The sequence below is a fragment of the Aquarana catesbeiana genome, linkage group LG11, assembly GCF_042186555.1.
Source record: "Aquarana catesbeiana isolate 2022-GZ linkage group LG11, ASM4218655v1, whole genome shotgun sequence".
NCBI lineage: Eukaryota > Metazoa > Chordata > Amphibia > Anura > Ranidae > Aquarana > Aquarana catesbeiana.
The window spans coordinates 255,194,967-255,216,733 of record NC_133334.1 but is presented as its reverse complement, the minus strand read 5'-3'; the positions used below and the strand labels follow the sequence as shown (position 1 = coordinate 255,216,733).

General features: G+C 44.2%; 1 protein-coding gene across 1 annotated transcript in view; it reads left to right on the top strand.

Moving 5' to 3' along the window:
- LOC141111753 (mixed lineage kinase domain-like protein) overlaps positions 1–21,767 on the top strand; it is a 47,592-nt gene that overhangs the window by 13,981 nt on the left and 11,844 nt on the right. The window contains exons 3-8 of the mRNA XM_073603891.1: positions 5,387–5,903; positions 9,900–10,013; positions 14,294–14,453; positions 14,527–14,624; positions 14,892–15,027; positions 19,766–19,850. Of these exons, the coding sequence (XP_073459992.1) occupies positions 5,387–5,903; positions 9,900–10,013; positions 14,294–14,453; positions 14,527–14,624; positions 14,892–15,027; positions 19,766–19,850 (1,110 nt within the window). The remainder of the gene's footprint in view (positions 1–5,386; positions 5,904–9,899; positions 10,014–14,293; positions 14,454–14,526; positions 14,625–14,891; positions 15,028–19,765; positions 19,851–21,767) is intronic.

The following is a 21,767-nucleotide window of genomic DNA, read 5'->3' as shown; positions in this document are numbered from 1 at the left end:
TCCTTCTCTCTCCTTCCCTCCCTATCTCTTTCTTTCTCTCTCTCTCTCTCTCTCCCTCCCTCTCTCCCTTTCTTTCTCCCTCCATCCCTCATTCATCTCAGACTCTAACTACACCCCTTTGAGCCATGCCCTCTTTAAGCCACACCCAATATTCCGCATAAACCACACCACATTTTTCTTTCCCCGCTATGCCATGTCTACAAACCAATGCCCCACCCCCTAATTATAATAAGACTCCACCTACAGGCAAATAGGTGTCCCTATACATTTTTTTACAATGTTGGCAACTATGCAGCTGTATTTCCACTCCCCCGGTCACCCCACAGTCTCCAAATGCAGTATAACACAGTCCTCCTATAGCAAGGGGTGTGATTTCTGGAAACTAACTGGGCCCTGTGCCTGGCTGCTTCCTTCCCCTCTTCTGGCTATAGAGGTTCAAATGAACAGATGCCCCACTTTTACAGATCCTTGTTTCTAAGGGGATTGGTTACTCACAGACTATCCATGTCCACTCTGCATAAACTGAGCCGACACGGACCTGTCATCTGCTCTGCTCTGATCAGCGGACATATCCCGTGCTGATTAAAGTGAAGTCTGCCGCATCTGAAGGGGGCCTAAGTCATTTGTGTAATGATTTAGTAATTTGTGATGTTAGGTTTATTGTGTTTGCTGTTCCATATTTTCATTAAACTATTTCACATACAGATCTGTAGATTCACTTTCCAATGGCTATCTATGGTATACAGCAATCTGTTAAGCCAGCCATAGAATCTTGGCCAGTTCAGCATGGACTGGCTGAGATTCGACCAACTTGGGTACAACAAGCATGTCAGATTTTTAGCATGTGATTATTGCCAGCGGCTATAGCCACTAGCAGTAATCATTGTGTTCTCCCAGCAGGGTTAGCTCCCCGCACCCGAACCAGGAGAACACAATAGCTCTGCGAGAATGACACTGACTGTGTTAAAGGGGGAATCAAGTGATTTTCTTTCAGGAATGAAGGAATGAACATCGCATCTATGGCCTGCTTTAGCCTCCCTGACCAAGTACTGCTGAGATAAAATCTGTGACATATAAGGAGCTTGTTCCATCAAGCCTGACCCATAGACTTGCACTGTGAGAGAGAAACATTGTGAGTGATGTCACCTGGTAACTCTGCCCCCTGTATAAATGTGAATGGTCCCAAAATAGCGCCAAAAGTGTCCGATGTGTCCGCCATAATGTCGCAGTCACTATAAAAATCGCTGATCGCCGCCATTACTAGTAAAACAAATTATTAATAAAAAATGCCATAAAACTATCCCCTATTTTGTAGACGCTATAACTTTTGCGCAAACCAATCAATAAACGCTTATTGCGATTTTTTTTACCAAAAATACATAGAAGAATACGAATCGGCCTAAACTGAGGCAAAAAAAAGTTTTTTTATATATTTTTTGGGGATATTTATTATAGCAAAAAGTAAAAAATAATGCTTTTTTTTTTTCAAAATTGTCGTTATTTTTTTGTTTATAGCGCAAAAAATAAAAACCACAGAAGTGATCAAATACCACCAAAAGAAAGCTCTATTTGTGGGGAAAAAAGGACGTCAATTTTGTTTGGGAGCCACATCGCACGACCGCGCAATTGTCAGTTAAAGCGACTCAATGCCGAATCGCAAAAAGTGCTCTGGTCTTTGGCCAGCCAAATGGTTTAAGTGGGGATTAAGTGGTTAAAGTTGCAGCAACTTCAAAGTAGTTCATGCACTACTTTGGTCTGAGTTTCATGCAACTTGAGGGCCATAGAAATCAATGTTAACCCTCAGAAGTTGCATGAAAGTCACCTGAATGTTTTAGAATGCAACTTGTGTGCAACAGTTGTCCATTATCACTGGTAAAAGCCAAAGTCGTATACAAGTTGCACCCATGACCCATCCAAAGTTGCATCAAAGTTGCACTCCAAAGTCGGTGCAACTTTGGAGTCGTACTCCAAAGTGTGAATGGAGCCTAAAGGAAAAAGTGGGAAAGAGAGTTAGAATAGAATAGGGCAGACACCTCAGACAATAATGGAGGGTGGAAAGATCGGGGGGAAGGCTATGGCAGGTGATATGGAATTTCCCAAGTTACAAGCAACTCTTGGCAACTCCAGTACTATTTGTACCACAAAAAAGACATGCAAAACACAAGTTGGAATGCAAGGGAATGAACAAGGAATGCAGCAATGGATTAAAGTGTTTATTCACTAATGACAGAAGTCCGCCAAGCAAAATAGGAGAGTTGGAAGCTTTGGCGCATGAGGAGAACTATGATTTCATTGGTATTGCCAAATCTTGGCTTCATTCTTCACACGATTGACCTATTCTATGATCATAGTGGTAGAGGGCGGTCGGACATGCTGGAAAAATCCATCTTCCCCCAACACCTTTATCTGGAGCTGAGCATCCATCCAGCAATGATTATAATGTAATACAATGGACCCAAAGTCATGAATGAATAGTTGTATAATCAAGCTGAATATATGACTTCCATTTGTCCATCAAGATCAACCTATCAATGGATAAATAAATAAAAAAAATACATAAATTAACATATGTTTAAATAGGAATTGAAACAAAGTATCGTCTAGTTGGGTCATCTCCTTGTGATGTAAATCAGGATTTCCCCCCCATAGTGACGTCTCATCTCCCGGGATGATGTCAATGAAGAGTTTTTCGCTTCCATCTTCCATAGAGAATTGATTCCACGTATTGATCCGGATCGCTGGTTGTATGACGGATTCTACTCCACACAGACATCCCACAATCTGATCCGGATTTCATCGTTCTACAGAGACCACACATAGGAAATTCAATGGGATAGATGATGAGATGCACAACAGCTGATACAATGTGAAGTAGCTGCAGCAGAGTTAATGAAAGTAGAAGTTCAGGTGTGCTGGAATACAGGTTGAAACAGCTGAACACAGGCTGAGACTCCACATCTACTTCTCTGCCTGAACACCAAGTAAGTGAGCATTTCATTTATTTATAGTAAAGAAAGATTGTGCATTGTTGCCAGAGGACAATGAATTCATTTTATGCCTTACCACAGAGCTTACACTCTAATGTCCCAACACAGTGGCCCATTGTTATTATACAGTTATATAGCTCAGACATGTGCCAAAGTGCTGTACAAAGAATGCTCCATCACATCAGTCTTTGCACCAGAGGAGCTTACGCTCTAATGTCTCCCCTAAGTATTATTATTATTATTATTATTATTATTATTATTATTATTATTCAAATATAAAGCTCTGATATATACTACAGTGCCGTATCATCAGTGCTCTGCACTAGAACAGTCTCTGTATCAGAGGAGCTTACACTCTAATTCCCCTCCACAGTCATTTATTATTATTATTATTATTATTATTATTATTATTATTATTATTAAAATATATATATATATTATATATATATTTTTTTTTTTTATAGTGCTGACATACCATAGTGCTGTACAGAGAACACTGAGCCAGTCACATCAGTGCTCTGCACCAAAAGAGCTTACACTCCCTCCCACCACAGTCACACACTATATAACTTTTATATAGCTCTGCCATTCTGCAGTGTTGTACAGAGAACACTGAACATTGTTGTGTATCTTGTGTTAAGGAAGAAAAGATAAATGTGTGACAGGGTAGCCGGGACAAGGGGTGGGCAGGATGGGTGGCAGCCCTGGGCACTGTGGCATCATGTGAGCTGGGGAGGGGCACCACAAGAAGATTGGGGCATTTGGGGGGGGCCAGCAGGGGGTAAGGATTGTTCTAGGAGGGCGATTTTGGGAGGTGTGCTAGGAGTGATGACTTTTGTTGGGAAGGGGTATGGGGAAGAGGATTTGTGCTATAAAAATATAATGGTAGAGGGTAGATTTTTTTTTTTTTTTTTTTTTGGGGGGGGGGGGGGGGGGGGCTCTAGATGACCTTGTCCCGTCACTGCAGGGTAGGAACTCAGTTGGGAGATGGGAACAGAGCATTGGGACCCCATAACAGGAAGTGCCTGAACAATATATATTTTTTTTCATAGGATCACATGGGATTACTTTAGTGAAAGCTGCAGATTATAAAAATTTTAATGACTTTTGAAATTACATAATTTTGCCCCCGTTAACATTAATGACAGCTTGAAGTCTTTTGTGGTATTTGTGGATGAGGCTCTTTATCTTCTCAGATGGTAAAGCTGCCCATTCCTGTTGGCTAAAAGCCTCCAGTTCCTGTAAATTCTTGGAGTGTCTTGCATGAACTGCATGTTTGAGATTTCCCCAGAGTGGCTCAATGATAGTGAGAACAGGAGACTGAGATGGCAACTCCAGAACCTACACTTTATTCCGCTGTAGCCAATGAAAGGTTGACTTGGCCTTGTGTTTTGGATCATTGTCATGTTGGAATGTCCAAGTACGTCCCATGTGCAGCTTCCTGGCAGATAAATGCTAACGTTCCTCCAGTATTTTTTGATAACATACTGCATTCATCTTGCCAACAACTTTGACCAAACTTTTTTGATCAGGGTCATTTGGATAGTTTCTGTTGCCATTATGATTTAAAGGGTAAACACTGTTGATTGATAATAGATGGCTTCAGCCAAACACTAACCATGAGTGAAAAATGTTTGTTATTAATATTCTCTGACAAATGGCCAAGAAATTATAAATTCTGCCAGCGTATGTAAACTTATGTGCACAACTGTATGTCCAAAAAAAAATTAGTGTGCTGCAAGTTTTGATTGTTCCAGTTGCATGATAAAAGGGAACAAGTGCATCTATCAAACATAACCTTCCAGCATGTATTGGCATGGTGGAATGCAGACAGTTCAAGGCGTCTGCTATTGTCGTCATTGGCCAGACAACACCTCCCTGTGTGCCCCTCTGAAACCGGTGTTCCTTTATTACTAGGGGCCTGATATCAGGACTGAGCCTTGCCAACAGCTTCCCCTGTCCAACGAGAAGGCCTTGCCTTGACATTTTTTAACTTTCTAAAACTGCCTATACATTATACAATTTTTCTTCAGTTTCCTTTAGGTTTTTCTTCAACTATGTAATGCGAGGGCCTTATTGACTGCATACAAATTGAAAGTGTTTCAGTTTGATCTATTAATAATAATAATATATAGTTTTAGTAAATATAAATGAAAATTGTATAATGTATGGCCAGCCTTAAGGAAATCTAAGATGCTATTGTTCCATTGTGTGTGTGTGTGTGTGTGTGTGTGTGTGTGTGGGGGGGGGGGGGGGGAGCAATAGACCTTGCCCTTCAATCTCTAGGTGGGTCACCAGTCTCCGTCTTGGGACAAATGTTCTTTATAGACAAAGCCCCCGACCCTCACACCTGCCACATCCCTCCATACTTTCTTCTCTAACCTGCTTTGTCCTTTCAGGAGATGGAGGAGTTGAGTGAAGTTATTATTCTTGCTAAGACCATCTACAAGCTGTCTGACCAGGCTGGATCCAACAAGAAGCAATGCCGCCGCCTAGAGAACAGAATCCGAATGTTGCTGCTGCCTCTTATGGCTCTGGACATGCAGCCGGATAAGTCTGCGGCTCTGCAGGAAGTGGTAGAAGAACTGCACACCATGCTTAGGAATGCAAGGAATTGGGTCATTAAATATTCTTGCCGCTCCTGGTGGAAGCGGGTATTCAAGGCTAATAGCATCAAGGAAGAATTTGACCTGATAAATGACCGCCTGGGGGATTCTGCCACTCATATCTCCCTCCTGCTGGATGCTGAACAGAAGAACATGCTTGCCCAACAGCAGGAAATACGTGCCCAACAAAGGGAGATGATTGCCCAACAGATGAACATGTTATCGCAGTTCTTTTCAGAGAACACCAGGAAGAAGGAGAACCGGGAAGATCTAGAGGAAGATCTAAAGGTGCTCAGCACTTCCCTCAACAGTGAGTTTTGTTTTACAGATACTGGATAACCAGGGGCATAATCGCAATGCCTTAACTATAGCCAGTGTAGACTCTAGCATGATATGTAGAAAACATAAATATTAATAATTGAAGCTAGACGTGCAGTTTGTTTCGTTCCGATTTGAAATTCGGACAAATTTTGGGAAATTCTGATGTATCCAAATTTCTGAATTACAATCGTACCGAATTTTACCAAATCTGATATAATGGAAAAAATTTTGATATGGAAATCGAATCGATTCAAATAGTTTTCAAATCAATTTAGAATAGTTTTCAAATTCAAATAGTTTTCCAATTTCCAAAGACCATAAAATAGAATAGAAAAATAAAGGAAGAGGAATAGAAAAGAATATAACAGAAAATAAAAGCATAGAATGTAATGGAGTATAATAGAACAAAATAGAATATAACCATCTCCCCAAATTTGAATTTCAAATAGAATAAAGTCTCTAATACATAAGAAAAGTATGTAATAGATGACTATAATGGAATGGACGACTATAATAGAATTAAAACAAACAATAGAATAGAATATAACCATTTCCCAAAATTCAAATGGAATCAATAGAAAATATTTGTATATTGGGAAATGGCTATTTCTATTCGAACTTCAGAAGATGGGTATATTCATTCTTTTCTCTTTTTTTAAATTTTTTTTTTATTCGTTTCTATTCTCTTCGTGGTTTTTTGTTTTTTATTTATTTATTTTTTTTCGGTTTTACTCTTATACGCTATTCTTTTATTTTCTGTTCATTTTTTTTTTTTTCTCTTTGGTAATTGGAAATCTACCGTATATACTCGAGTATAAGTCGTTCCGAGTATAAGTCGAGGCCCTAATTTACCACAAAAAAAATGGGAAAAACTTATTGACCCGAGTATAAGACGAGGGTGAGAAATGCACAGCTACTTTAAGTGGAAAAGAGGGTCAACAGTGCCCATTTGCATGCCTCACTGTGCCCATTTGCAGCCATAGGTCCCCTGATCTTCAAACTCGGTAGTTAAGGGTTCCTAGATGTCCCCTAGCTGCAGCCAAAATTTGGGGTCTCTGAACCCAAAGGGTCCCGAAATGACATTGCTGCAGATAGACACAGTTGACCGAATTTGGGGCCCCGTATCTCAGGGCCACTTAGTGCTAAGAACCCCAAATTTGGTGTGCAAACCCAGAGGAATTAGCACCATAAAATTTCCAAAGCTGGGGTTTCTAGCACCAAGTGGCCCCGAGATACAGGGCCCCCAAAATCAACTCAGAAAATGTCAAGCACTTTTCTGCAGCAGAGAATGACATTTTCCGAACCAGTTTTGGGGCCCCGTATCTCAGGGCCACTTGGTGCTAGGAACCCCAGCTTTGGATATGTTATGGTACCAGGTCCACTGGGTTTGCACACCAAATTTGGGGTTCCTAGCACCAAGTAGCCCTGAGATATGGGACCCCAAATTCGGTTCAGAAAATGTCAAGCACTTTTCTGCAGCAGAGAATGACATTTTCCGAACCGATTTTGGGGCCCCGTATCTCGCGGCCACTTAGTGCTAGGAACTTCAGCTTGGATATGTTGTGGTACCAGGTCCACTGGGTTTGCATAATAAATTTGGGGTTTCTAGCATCAAGTGGCCCCAAAGTTGGTTCGGAAAATGAAATTTTTTGCTGCAGAAAAGTGCTTGACTCGAGTACAAGTCGAGGGGGGCACTTTCAGCACAAAAAAATGTGCTGAAAAATTTGACTTTTACTCGAGTATATACAGTATTCGAAAACTTTTTGAATTTTCAGGGCCTCCGAAACTGTGATAGGTAGTGAGCAATTGCTGTTTACATATGACACAAGACCAACGCTTGCGTTCATGCATTCGCATTTGCTCATGAGCACAGGGGGGATAGGGTGCTTTTTGGGGTCTATTAGACTCTAGATCTCTCCCCTGCCCTCAAAGCATCTGATCACACCAAGATCGATATGATGAGATGCTTTCCCAATGGCGCTGTTTATATCCGGCGAAACCAAAGTCGTGAAATGCTTGTGACTTCCGTTTTCTTGGGCCATAGAGATGATTGGAGCCGTTCTGTTCTTCGATCAGCTCTATGGTCAGCTGGCGAAACTATCGGCTGCATTCTCAGGTTCCCCGGTGGGACAGGAGAGCCCAAGAAAACCATGGAAGATGGCCGGAGGGGGAACGTTCCCTCCCACTGCTTGTAAAATCAGTCTAACTAGGCTTGTTTTTACATGAAAGCCGACCACTGGCTGAAAAGAACGATGGCTAATATAGTTCTGATCAAATCTATTTATCCGTTCAGACACTACACTAGTAAGGGAGGTGTATGGTGCGTGCTTGGGTGTTAGCGCTACTGGCACTAATCTGATGCTGCCTGGGATTGACGCTGACCCTGACGCTAAAACCTAACTGATAAAAAACCTTTGGAAATATATGGGGGTACCCTGATGCCATAAAGGACAGTGAAACTAGCGTCACCTATTACACTAATATGGCGATCAGAAAATAGATCTACTAGTGGCACTGATGACAGGGTTAACTGTGGGGTGATCAAGGGGTTAAACCTTTTATTAGGGGGTTAATGGGGGGGGCTACCTAGGCCTACTACTAACTGCCCTAACGCTGATCGGTTTCACACATGACACCAATGCAGTGATCAGTGAAAATCTGAAAACTGTAATTGGTGACAGGGAGTAAAGGGGTTAACTGGGGGGCGATCGGGGGGGGGGGGGAAATGTGCACTGTGTTGGTCCAACTCACATTTGAATGTCGTCTCTCCTCAATCTGGAACCAAAAAGGATTTCACGAGGGTAGGTGACATCACTTCCTCTGCCTGTGTTTTACAATTCACAGGCAGGGAAAGCATTTCATTCGCCAGAACTGATCAGTAGGTCATGGCCAGAAATCATTGGCCTGAACCTGAAGACTGATCGGTTCTGCAACAAATCCGATTGCCGCTGGCACTGCGTGGGTGCGCGTGCCCCCTCCCTGCGGGCGCCAGAGAAGTACGGATATGTCGATTTGTGTACGGGTGCTATCCTGACGACGTACTGTATATCGGCATGAGCCGGTCGGCAAGTGGTTAAAATACATTATAGCCAGATGTATATGGACCCCTTTGCTTGCCTTTATCTAGCTAGCCCTTGGGGCACTAGTCCTTTCACTGACCCCAGAGATGGGGTCCTGTTCCTCCCACTGACACCAGCGATGGGGCACGGTTCCTCCCCCTTACAATCAAGCCTATGGTATTGTTTACTCCCACTACCCATAGTCCGTCCCCCCCTTTGGTGAAGACCTTCTTCACTTTTTTTTTTTTTTTCCAGTATGCCTGTGCCCTTGTGTACAAAGCCAGCTCCATAAAGACATGGTGTGACCAGTTTGATGTGGAGGAACTTGAGTGTCCTGCACAGAGCCCTGACCTCAACCCTACTAAATACCTTTGGCATGAATTGTCACCTGATGGCGAGCCAGGTCTTCTCATCCAACATCAGTATTGGACCTCACAAATGAGCATACATTTCCAGACACCAACCAAAATCTTGTGGAAAGTCTTTCCAGATGAGAGGAGGATGGTATAGCCTTGCAACGAAGGGGGCAATTCTATAATAATGTCCATGGGGAACCAATTCAATATGGCCATGACTTTCCAATGAGTTGTCCAATAAGCTCATACAGTTACGGTGGTCAGGGGTCCAAAGCCTTCTTGCCATATAGTGCATTTCATGACTCCTCCCGTGCTTGTTAAAGGTGGAGATTGTTGGTTGAACAGATAACTTCAGTGAAGAAAGCTCCATCATAATCTCCATCTGTGATTTCACCCACCTGAAAATGTAAGAACACTTTGGGCTTGATTTACTAAAAGAAAATGGGCTGTTCCTTTTGGAAGGGGCTTTTACTTAATCGTGGTAAATGAGGTGAACTCTGCTGACTTCTATCGTGCAAGCAACAATACTGTGATGCTGTGTGGTGTTTTTTTTTTATTTGTTTAATGCAGGTAAAGCAGCATTGGAGTCTGGAATGAAGATGCTCAATATCCAAGGACCAAGCACGTCGAGGGAGGAAGAGAAGAGTGACCTGAGCGTTAAACTGTCTCAAATTAGTATTGCATGTAAGTATTAAAAAGGCCATCCTTGTGACACATCGACAAGAATATTGTAAGTTAAGTCCAGAAATTCCTGATGTAGCAGAGGAAATGTCGCTCATGTCTACTAAGAAATAGGGGTGGGTTGTATGTTCTACTCAAACATCAGCTGTTCGGCGAACAAACGAACATATGGGGCATTCGCGGCAAATTTCAAGTGCTGTGTTAGCGCCCCATAGATGGCAGTGTATTGACGGCTGCTGATTGGCTAAAGCATGCACCTGACCTGCATGCTTTGGCAAATCACAGCACGATCTGCTGCGAGAGCCATGATTGGCCAGTCATGGCTCAGGGGCTAAGTCCACGCCCCATACTATATAAGGCTGCTGCTTACACGGTGGCCGACTATAATGAATGGAGTTTAGGCAGGTATTGTAGTATCCAGTCATATGTATAAATGTTAGATTGTAAGCTCTATGGAGCAGGGCCATCTGATTCCTACTGTATTGCATTTGTACTGTCTACCCTCAAGTTGTAAAGCGCTACGTAAACTGTTGGTGCTATATAAATCCTGTATTATAATAATGTATGTACATACTTCAGAGTATATAGTGCAGTGTGTGCATATATAATAGTGTATTGAAATTGTCATGGGGTTCCCCTTTACTCGAATTAAGAAAAAAAAACACATAGGGGTCCCCCCCCACAAATCCATACCAGGCCCTTTTGGGTCTGGTATAGATTTTAAGCGGAACTCCACGCCAATTTTTTTTTGTAAAGTTGGCATGGGGTCATTCTTCTCTTCTCTCCCCCCCCCCCCCCCCCCCCCAAATACCTTACCCTTATTTGAGCCATCAGGAAAGGGGACGAGCGAGTGCCCCCCCCACCCTGAATTGTACCAGGCGCTTGCCCTCAATATGGGGAGGGTGCTTTGGGGTGCCCCCCCCTCCATCCTACCCTCCAGGCTGCATGCTCGGCTAAGGGTCTGGTATGGATGTTGGGGGGGACCCCCACACCACTTAAAGAAAAAAAATTGGGCGTGGAGTTTCACTTAAAATCCATACCAGACCCAAAGGGCCTGGGATGGACTGGGGGGGGGGGGGGGGGGGGGGGTGTTTGACCGCACACCATTTTTTCCTTGTGTGTTTTTTTGTTTTTCATTTATATTACCGGGAGATGGAAATACATTACAGCCGCGAGCAAGTTTAAATGACACATTGTTAGACCAGATCAGACGCTTTCAGGGTGAGGTGGCCATCGGCGGGAACCAAAATATGCTTCTACAAAACGACAGATTTGTTTGTTTTGTTCTTGCAGTCCATTTTCTCTCCACAGATTCTATAAAAAGTAAAAAATAAATAAATGACACATTTTCCTTTAGAAATGTCATTATTGCTGCGGCACTGTTCTACACATAGCACAGATGCTAACGAAGGGGACCCCCAGGCACGATATTTAAATATTGTTTCACTTTAAGCATTATTAAAATCACTGCTCCTGAAAAAAAGTTTTTAAAAAAATTTTTTTCTTTTTTTGCATTGATACATGTCCCCTAGGGCAGTACCTGGGTCCCCATACGCTTTTTATGGCAATAACTTGCAAATAAGTCTTTAAAATTAGCACTTTTGATTTTTCATGTTCGTGTCCCATAGACTTTAATAGGGTTCGCGTGTTCGCTATAACTTTGCCTGTTCGCGGTGTTCTGGTGCAAACCGAACCGGGAGGTGTTTGGCCCGTCCCTACTAAGAAAATGTTCATTATGGCCTCCGTTTTAACTTCCAAATGAGAAAAGCAGGCAAGGCCAAATCCCCAATCTTTAGGAAGGCAGCCAGGGGCGTAGCTATAGGTCTCAATTGTGACCTGGCCCCAGGGGGCCCATGCGGCTTTCCAGTGCCAAACTCCATAGCACCCAGCACGGTGTGAGGGAGCATTGGAGGGAGTGGGGCAGGAGCTGCAGAGTGAGATATGACTGTGTGGTAGTGCGGATGACAGCAGCCAGCATGGCGGAAGCAGGCATGAGCCAGACTGGTATTGTAACCCCATGCCATGTACCTGAGTCTGCTTTGCCCTTCTGTCCCTGAGCCATATACCAATCAGTGGGAGGGGGAAAGAACCTGTTATGGGAGGGAATTCAGAAACTGGTAATCCCGCCCCCCTGTCGCTGAACCCACTCTCTCTCTCCTGTCCCTGAGCCTTATACCAATCATTGAGGTGGGTAAAGAGGACTTGGCATGGGGGATGGGGATTAGAGACTAGTAACCACGCCCCCCCTTTCACTGAGCCTGATCCACTCTCCTGTCCCTGAACCTTTAACTGGGTAGTGGGAGAGGTAAAGAGGACCTGTCATTGGAGAAGGGATTAGAGATTGGTAACCCACACCCCCATCACTCAGCCAGCCCTGCCTTCCTGGCCAAACTACAAGTCCCAGAAGAGGGGGCAGGGACAGAGCAGCCCATGAGGGTCAACAAAGTATTAATTACACCTGACCACCTACTATGACTGACCTAGGTCCTGCTGCCCCTAGAGAAAATAACAAAAATTAACTGGCACCAGTGGCGGAACTGCCAGGGTAGGAAAGGTCACCCTTGCGACTCTGCCCTGGCATTCTCCTCACACCGTGGGGTAGCCCCAAGACAGCAGGAAGGGGGCCCACTGCAGAACACGTGTAAGGGTCCTGCTATGGGACCACAATAAAGGGTCTCGGGCCCAGAGGGAAGGGCCCCAGCTAGGGGTCAGAGAGGCACTTCATGGTTTATTGCATCGGGGGACCTGAATGTTCAAGTTACACCTGCTGAAGGCAGCCATAATCTATTCTCAACCCAACATTCAAGACACATAAAAAATTGAATTGGATGTTCGCCTTATAGGCGAGATACAGAGTGCCAAGTACTCCTAATACACTGCTGTTGCATGATTGGTACAGGAGGTCTTGTACAGAAAATATTCGAGCTTGTAGGTCAACAGCTATGAGCTGAACACACCTGGGTTTGATGAGCAAGACTAAAGCTTGGGTGCTGAAGCTGAACCACATAAATGGGAACTAAATGGGGGGGAGGGTAATATCTCACATTGTTGGACGTATGTGATGTCATTGACCAAATATGGTCATGTCCATATTTGGCCAATGATGTCTCACAGGAGACAACATTCCTGTATATATGAACTGTCATTCAGCGGGAGTGAAGTGACAGGTCGAGACATGCGTCGGTGAGCAGCATTTTCTTTCCTCACGGCAGGTATCGAGAATTGTGATTGAGGTGGGTCTGTCACTGAATGATGGTGGATGTACATTTTTGGGTCTTTTTTTTTTTTTTCTTTTTAAATTGAAGACCAGGGCCTCCTCTTCCCCATTTGGTAGTTGTTGCGGTCTGCAGTTGAGAGGGAGCTTATGGGAATCTGGAAATTATATATTTCCAGATTCCCATAAGCTCCCTCTCAACTGCAGACCGCAACAACTACCAACTGGGGAAGAGGAGGCCCTGGTCTTCAATTTAAAAAGAAAAAAAAAGCGCACACACACATTTATTGAAAAATCCTTATAAAAATAAAAAAAGGACCCAAAAATGTACATCCACCATCATTCAGTGACAGAGCCACCTCAATCACAATTCTCGATACCTGCCGTGAGGAAAGAAAATGCTGCTCACCGACGCATGTCTGGACCTGTCACTTCACTCCTGCTGAATGACAGCTCATATATACAGGAATGTGGTCTCCTGTGAGACGACATTGGATATGTATGTATGTACATTTTTTTTTTTTTTTGCATTGGGTTCCTTGTAAATTGTATACCTGACCCGATATGAGTTAAGGGGGAAACCTTGTTCTTTGTAATCAACAGTGGAGCTGTTGGATTACCATGACGGCCTAGACATCAGAAGGCAGCATGAGGCTGGGTTCACACTGAGTGTAGAAGCGGGTCACAGCAGGGGTGCGGTGCGTCCTTGTTCTCCGTTTCCGGGACAAATCGGGCCTGAATTTTTGCCTGAATTTGGACCTGAAACTGAATCAAAGATGCACAGGCCCGCTCTGCGCGTCGCTCTGTGGCCACCACGGAGATATGTGAACCGGCTCCATTGAGAGCCAGGCACATTCTTCTGTCATGGGAATTGGATGCGGGGAAACTCTCTTCCAATTCGCACTAGTGTGAACCCACTACAGAAAGCCAGGTTACAGAGTTCTAGTTTTAAAAAATTGTGGAAACCAAAAAGCGATGTATGATGCAGAGACCCCACCACACTATACAAGGAATGAGTTTTATAGACCATTTACTTTGCAAAGTGTAATTCTTCGCTTTCTATCACTAGGTCTCCGACCAAACTGGAACATCACAGAAATCCCAGTGAAACATCTGGATCGAGGAGACCTAATGCTGGCGCGAGCCACCCATTACCTGTATCGGGGAGAGCTCCAAAACAGCCCTGTGGCCATCAAAATATTCAAGAAACAGAATGCGCAGACTGAGGAGTGAGTTTCTGGGACAACCTAGACCGGTCCTGTCATCTCATGAGGCAGAAGGTAACAATGCTCTGTTTTCCAGATTAATTCGGAGGACGTTTCAGACTGAGAGCCAAACGCTGAAGAAATTTGAGTGTTTGAATATTTTACAGCTCTACGGTATCTGTTTTGATAAATCAGGTGAGGACAGCAACATCAATTATCTCTCAATGTCCCTGTTCTATCCTCCTTTCTGATCCAGACTCTCTCAGCTCTATTCTGGTATCCCATCTCTGCTTCTATTCTTTTTGCAGATCTGTCCTGGTCTCTTGTCTCAGCCTCTTCCTCTCCTCCCTTCCTTCTGTAGCTCTTTGTTCTGGTATCCTGTCTGTTCCCATCCTCTCCCTCTCCTCCTTCCTAAATGTCTTGTCTTGGTTCCCATTCGCCCTCTCTCCTCCTCTAATTCAGGCCCAGAAACCCGCTACTCTCTGGTGATGGAGTTATGTGATAAAGGGACGCTACGGGAACTGTTACAGACTGAACTGGACTTAGACTGGGATCGGAGAGTTCTTCTGGCTCTAGACACAGCCAAAGCACTGTACAGGTGAGACCTCTTCATTTCATCCCATAATTGGAGGCTTTGAATTACCTGACAAAGCTGGTATAGCTTGGAGATGGTCAGTCTGCTGGTGACAATTGATCAGATTTATTAAGTGTTAGAAAACAAGTAATTAGTAAGTGTACCCCATAAATCTGATAAAGCCACATTAAAAAAAAACACAAGTAAATGATGGTGAAACCATTCCGTGCTGTTGATTGCAGTGAATAGATGTCTTGTAATCCATAACAGCAATAACAGTTCTTTATGCTATTTCTTTATGCCGCCAGGTGTTCATTTGTGATCTATACTCTCACTTTAAAGTGCTCATTTTTACAAACGTGCACCTATACTATATAGCACTTTTTTACTATGCATTACCTATGTTAAGGAGGCCACTCACCAGATCGCTTTGAGCCACCTTTTGGAAGGTGACTTCAGGCGCGGCCAAGCTGGATTCCACGGGGCATTGATGATTGGCAGCACTTTCTAGTTTCTGTTTCAGCTTTAAGTCCGTTCCCAGCTCTCCTCCTCTCCTCGCTGTGTGTCTGTGTGGGCCGTGGCAGTAGAGGGGCAGCTCACTGTCCCCTGGCCCCTGCTATTGTTAGCAGTGTGAGTACACTTGCAGCAGCAACCATAATTCATTTGTTGGCAGGCTTCTTATATCCTTTAATTATTGTTGTTCTAGTTTATTTGGTTTTGCGCATTAGCTCCCCCTTCTCTTTTAAACCCACTGTAAATCACCTGGTTTGTTTAAAATCCTTGCTGCTCGCTTGCCGTTGTCGAACGTGATGAAACCGGAAATGCCACCGCCATAAGGACCTTTAATGCATTTCATCAGGAAGTCGTTAACTCCTGCTATCTGGTGAGTAGCCCCCTTACTATAGGAGGTGGTGCACATTTGTAAAAAGGAGCACTTTCCTGTTTAAAAATAAATACGTGAAATAAAATAAAAAGGAGCACTTTTAAAGTAAGAAGAGTATGGATCACAAATGAACACGTGACAAAGAAATGGCATAAAGGACTGTTATCGCTGTAATTGATTACAGGACATCTTTTCACTGCTATCAACAGAATGGAATTGTTTCACTTTCATTCACGTGTGTGTGTGTGCGTGTTTTTTTTTTTTTTTTTTTTTTGATGGAGATTTATGTATCAGATCTATGGTGTACACTTTAATAGCTAGTGCCTTAACACACAATTCTATGTCTTTTTGGACTTCTACCAAAATTGATGGCAGCTGGTTGATAAGAAATTCAGGAGATGTATAGGAGGTGCCATTTCATTTTCTTATTTTGACACCAGCAATGTTGGAATTTGTTGGAAAACGTTGCAGTGAAATAGACTCGCAGTATAAGGAATGTGAACCTTGCTTACCTTCAGGGCCGGCCCTACCATGGGTCCATTGGACCCAGGCAGAACTTTTAGAGGGGCAGCAGAGGCAGCTCTTTAAAGTCTTTGTAACCTTTAAAAAAATATTAAATGCCAGCCCCTCCTGATTTATGCAGCAATAACATTATGTAAGTGTTTGTTGAAAACAAAGCCTTTAAATATCTTTTTCAGATCTCTTTAGGTTGGTCACATGACTCCTGACCGCTCTCCTACTCCATCTTTGGGCTACAGTGGGAGGGATCGAGATCTCCCTCTGATGTCAGCCATAGGAGGTCACGTGACCGCCACTCAGCCCCTCCCGCTGTAGCCCTTTAAATGGGGGAGCAGAGCGGCTGGGAGTCGCTTGACCGCCTGAAGAGATCTGGGGAAAAAAAGGATTTTACATTCTTCTGAAGCGATGGCCTTGCGGGGTTGCTACGTGTTACAGCATCCACACCTTTCGCCCTGCTCCCAGACCTCCATTAGACGTACTTTTCAGTCAATGAACAGTCTTTTTCTTGTTTTTGTTTTTATTAGGGGATTGAACTTGGTTGGGGGGGAAAAGGGACATGGGATGCCCACAGAATAAATTGTACTTGTAGAATAAAGTAGCTGCGTCACACTTCTAAGAACAAGATGGCTGACCCTAAACTTGACAGACTTTTACCTCAGAACACTTCTTCCTCCAGCACACTACTTCACTGTCCAAGTCTAGTACTCCTGTCACGCCATCAGAACATGACTAGGCCTCACTCTGAATAAGTCCCAGTGTATTTTACTTGATGATCCTTTATAGGCCGGGGGCCTGCAGTACCCCTTTTGTGGCAGCAACCAATTTACTTTAGAAGAATAAATGGTGATCGACTACTGATCCCAGCAAGTCCGACTTGCAAATCCTGCCCGCCCTCATAGCTGCATCGATTTGACACAAAACTCCCACAGTCTCTCCCTCTGGCTCTACATCCAGCTCCCCTGGCATGGCTCTTCCAGATCTCTCCACTGTGCTCTCCACTCACCGAAATCTGCCCTGGATCCTTCCTGAATGACTTTACTCTGGACGTGCGGACCAACGGTCTCCTCCAGCTCCTGTTCCAGGACACCTCTCCATGACTGTGTAAGGAGAGGCTCCGGAGCTCCCCGCCTGAGGTACACCCACCCCCCCCCCCAGAAAGGGGTTCCCTCGGGCACGATAGTCTAACTCCATCATCCAGCAGGCTGACGATGGGTATATGTAGGAGGCCTGCCCCCTGCCAATCCTAGTTTGGGATTGGTCAGAGCTCCTCACATGTACCCCATGTCACTCCAGCTCTCTGCCCTTCCCCTTTTCCAGATCATTCTTCCCGGAAACAGATGAGGCGACTGTAACTAAATGTCCCTACACTCCGCTTGAGTGCTTTCCTCATATACCGCTTCCTCCCAGTCTGAATCTAGATATCAGATATTCCAACTGCTATCAACAACAAACAAGATGATACTCGTTTGATTGCTGAACATGGACTCTTTATTAGAACCAAAATACAAATCTTTATATACAGTTAAAGAGGAGGTTCCTACCTCCTGCTCATAATACTCTAACACAACACCTGTAACCAGAAACCTACCGTAATTAACATGAGCTGGTTTACTAAATCATTTACCCAGACTAGGTGACTTGGAGACATGACCTTTAGGACAGATTAGCTCAGAAGACACAATCAACATGATCATAAATGGAAACCCAGAAAACCTTCTCACAATAGCAGAGTTAATTAACACAAACAACAATGGGTGAGAGACTCTTAGGGCCCACACTAGCCTTATTTACAATAAACACATAGACAACACAGGTGGCTGGAGTTGATGACATCAGCATCTTCTATGAGCCCCAACATTATGAATCGGTCACTATTTATAAAATGGACTTGGGGGGACATGGACCTGAATCCAAAGTAATACCACCTCCAGGGTCCCCAGGCATACAGCTCACAAAGAGCACTGTTCCCCCAAATGCCAGGGCCCATGATCAGTAGGCTAGCATTCAGTCCCCTCTAAAAGCCTCTGTCCTGGCTAGGTCTGTCACAGTGACCAAGAGCTGAAGTACATGTCAGTCACCTAATTACTGCTACACTAAACCACTCCCCTGCCCCTAGATCAAAACAAACCGGCCTAGCTTGCAGCATAGGCCTGCTTAAATTTACCTGCACTGGCAACTTACACAAAAACCCTTATACTTGGCACCCTAGAGAGTGCTACGCATCGCTGAGCTGGGATTGACTCCTGCACGGGCTAGCTACAGACGGGCTCCAGGGAGGGAAGGTGGAGGAGCCACAGCACCATGACCGGAACTTAACCGGTACCGCACCTGCCGCCCGCCAGGCACACTGCTGGAGTGGACAGACAGCAGGGACACCTGCTCCACCACCACATTATTAGAGCCAGCCAGAGAGCGATCACCCTGGCCGGAATGTCTGCAGGTCACAGGAGAGTCCAGGTTTGGACACCCTGTCCTCTCTTCCTTCCCGGGGGGGAAGATTGCATGTGACCATGGAGATTGCTGGGCTGTATGGGGGATTGATTGTAAATGTCATGCGTGTGTGTGGGGGGGGTCGTCTCTATATTATACTTGTTGATTGAGGGCCGGTTCACACCAGCACACGGTCGGTGCAGCTAAGGTGTGCTATGTGCACTTTTCCCATGCAGCAGGTGAACACACTACCCTTGCAATTGGTTGACATGTGGGTGCCAATGTATTAATGGCACCACAAACGCAGATCGCAAGTGCAGTGTTTACAGGCACAAAATCGCATGGTACCACAGTACGTTGCGGTTTGGTGCAGTGTGTTTTTAAAAGTAGTGCAAACACTACTTTTTCTGCATTCTGTTACTTTTTGCAGCCCATTCAAATGAGCGTACTGTCAAAATGCGCCCCACTAAAATTTTTTTTTTTTTTTTTTTCCCTGCTGCTGTACCTGAATTTCCACAAAAAAAAATTTAAAGGTGCATGCAGCTTTTTAAAAATGTGGCTGCAGGAAAATTGCATGGTCTTCTTTTTATTTATAAATTTTTCCCATTATGGGCATGAGAGAGCCCTCATGTCTAAGTTTTGCCTCAAAGTCTAGAGCTGCCTCTAGACAAGGTGCTGTTACATGTAAATCTTATTTCCTGATGTAATTTTAGTTTTAATTACCATGATATAAAATAATGGATGTGGGGGCCTTTTTAGTGGGCGTGTCCTCTTTTTTTTTTTTTTTTTTTTTTTTTTTTTTTTTTTTTTTTTTTGGGGGGGGGGCGCACAGCATTTCATTCATGGACCCCGGCAGCACAATGTCTTGGGCCAGCCCTGCTTACCTTCATCATGCTGTTATTAAATGAGGCCCAAAACTTCTAATTACAGGATACATCAGACTGAAGAAAAAGCCATCCTCCATGGGAATCTGAGCAGTTCCAAGTATTTGGTGGATGGGACGTACTGTGTGAAGGTATGAATGAAATGAGGTTGGACTGTTTCATATGGCCCGTTCAAAAGTCTTGGCCAGGCATTATTCCCATATGTTGCATTGGGTCACTACTGGAAATCACATGGTCTGTAGCTGCAGAATTGAGTAGTGAGTTCCATGAAGTGGTTGGGGTCTGCTGAGATGGTTTTTCATTGTCCATATTTTTTGAAGTGAAAATTATGAGTGTTGGTGTTGGTCCAGGTATGTAAAGTGTAGAATGTGTATAAAGTAGACCTAGTGTAATCAGGGAGCAAGGCTTTCCAGACAACCAGTGCACAAGTCAGCAACTGTTAGACGAGCTGCACCATAATGATGTGGATGAGATTCACTGTGTCACTCAGGATAAGCTGTATCATAATGGCAGGAATGGGCTCCACAGATGCTGCTGTGACTGAGCTTTTAGGAAGTCCAACTCTGATATCTACTAGTTTTCCTCATTCTGCCATTATCAAGGAGTCCTTTTCCTTCTACTATATTCTCCATAACAGTTAGACCCCTCAGCATAGCTGTACAATGTGGGAGGTGCTATGACCCTTTCCAGTTATATCTATGCATGCACCATAAATGATTTTGCTTAGTTTCAGACATGATCTTTCTTTAAAAGTGTAAAGGCTACCCCCGTATGAGCCTTTGCCTGGCCGCATAGCACAAGGTGGATTTACACACACACGTCTGCTCGTTGTCTTCAATGACTAGTCTAGGTTTTATTTTTGGAGAACATTGATAGGGAAATGGGTTTAGTGGGATATTCCAAGAAATAGATCAATTCACAATTGAGGATGTCTAACTGATCTCTTGGTGAAGTCCTTGCTGAAACAGATTTCTCCTTGGCAGTAGCAACAAAGTTGTTTCAGGTTAGAGCCAGTAGTAGTAGTAGTAGTAGTAGTAGTAAGCCAGTTATGGCAGACTGCTCCTGTATTTTTGCAGTCCAAAAGTAGCAAAGTTCTATACAGTAGCTAAACAAGGTCTTCAGAACACTAGCCAGTGTTCCCTTGTCTGGACCCTTAGCTGACTATATAGCACACAAGAAGGGGTTAAGAGCACAGGTCTATGGATCCTTTGTTGTCCGTACTCGCAAAATGTCCAGGGACAGCTGGTATCATCCTCCCAAGCGACACTACACCAGTGATACCAGACCAGAACTTCAACAGACAGCCCCTTCAGCCAGCTCTTTGTAAAACCAGGGTCACTTTCTCAACTTTAGGCCCTCCGGTAACCCACCTGAGGACACATGGCAGCAAGTGCCCGGGAGAGGCAGGGTGCCCCCTCCCAGACTGGAACTCTCCTCTAGGAAAGACCTCATCCTGTGTGTCCAAAAAAAAAAAACCCTCTCCTAGCATGCTTCAGGGCCACCTTCCTTGGGATTGGTTCGAGTGGATGAGGCTCTTAATCTTCTCAGATGGTAAGGCTGCCCATCCTCAGAGTGACTCAATGATATTGAGGTCAGGAGACTGGGATGGCCACTCCAGAACCTTCACTTTATTCTGCTGTAGCCAATAACAGGTCGACTTGGCCTTGTGTTTTGGATGATTGTCATGTTGAAATGTTCAAGTACGTCCCATGCGCAGCTTCCTGGCTGATGAATGCAAATGTTCCTCCGGTATTTTTTAATAACCTACTGCATTCATCTTGCCATCAATTTTGACCAAATTTCCTGTGCCTTTTGTAGCTTGCACATTCCCAAAACATCAGCGATCCACCTCCGTACTTTTCACCATAGGCCTTGTTGACTCCTCTCCAAATGTAGTGTTTCATGGTTGTGGCCAAAAAGCTCAATTTTGGTCTCCTCACTTCAAATGATTTGGTGCCAGAAGGTTTGAGGCTTGTCTCTATGCTGTGTGGCATTTGCGTAGTAATTGTTTTCTTCTGGCGACTCGACCATGCAGCCCATCTTTCTTC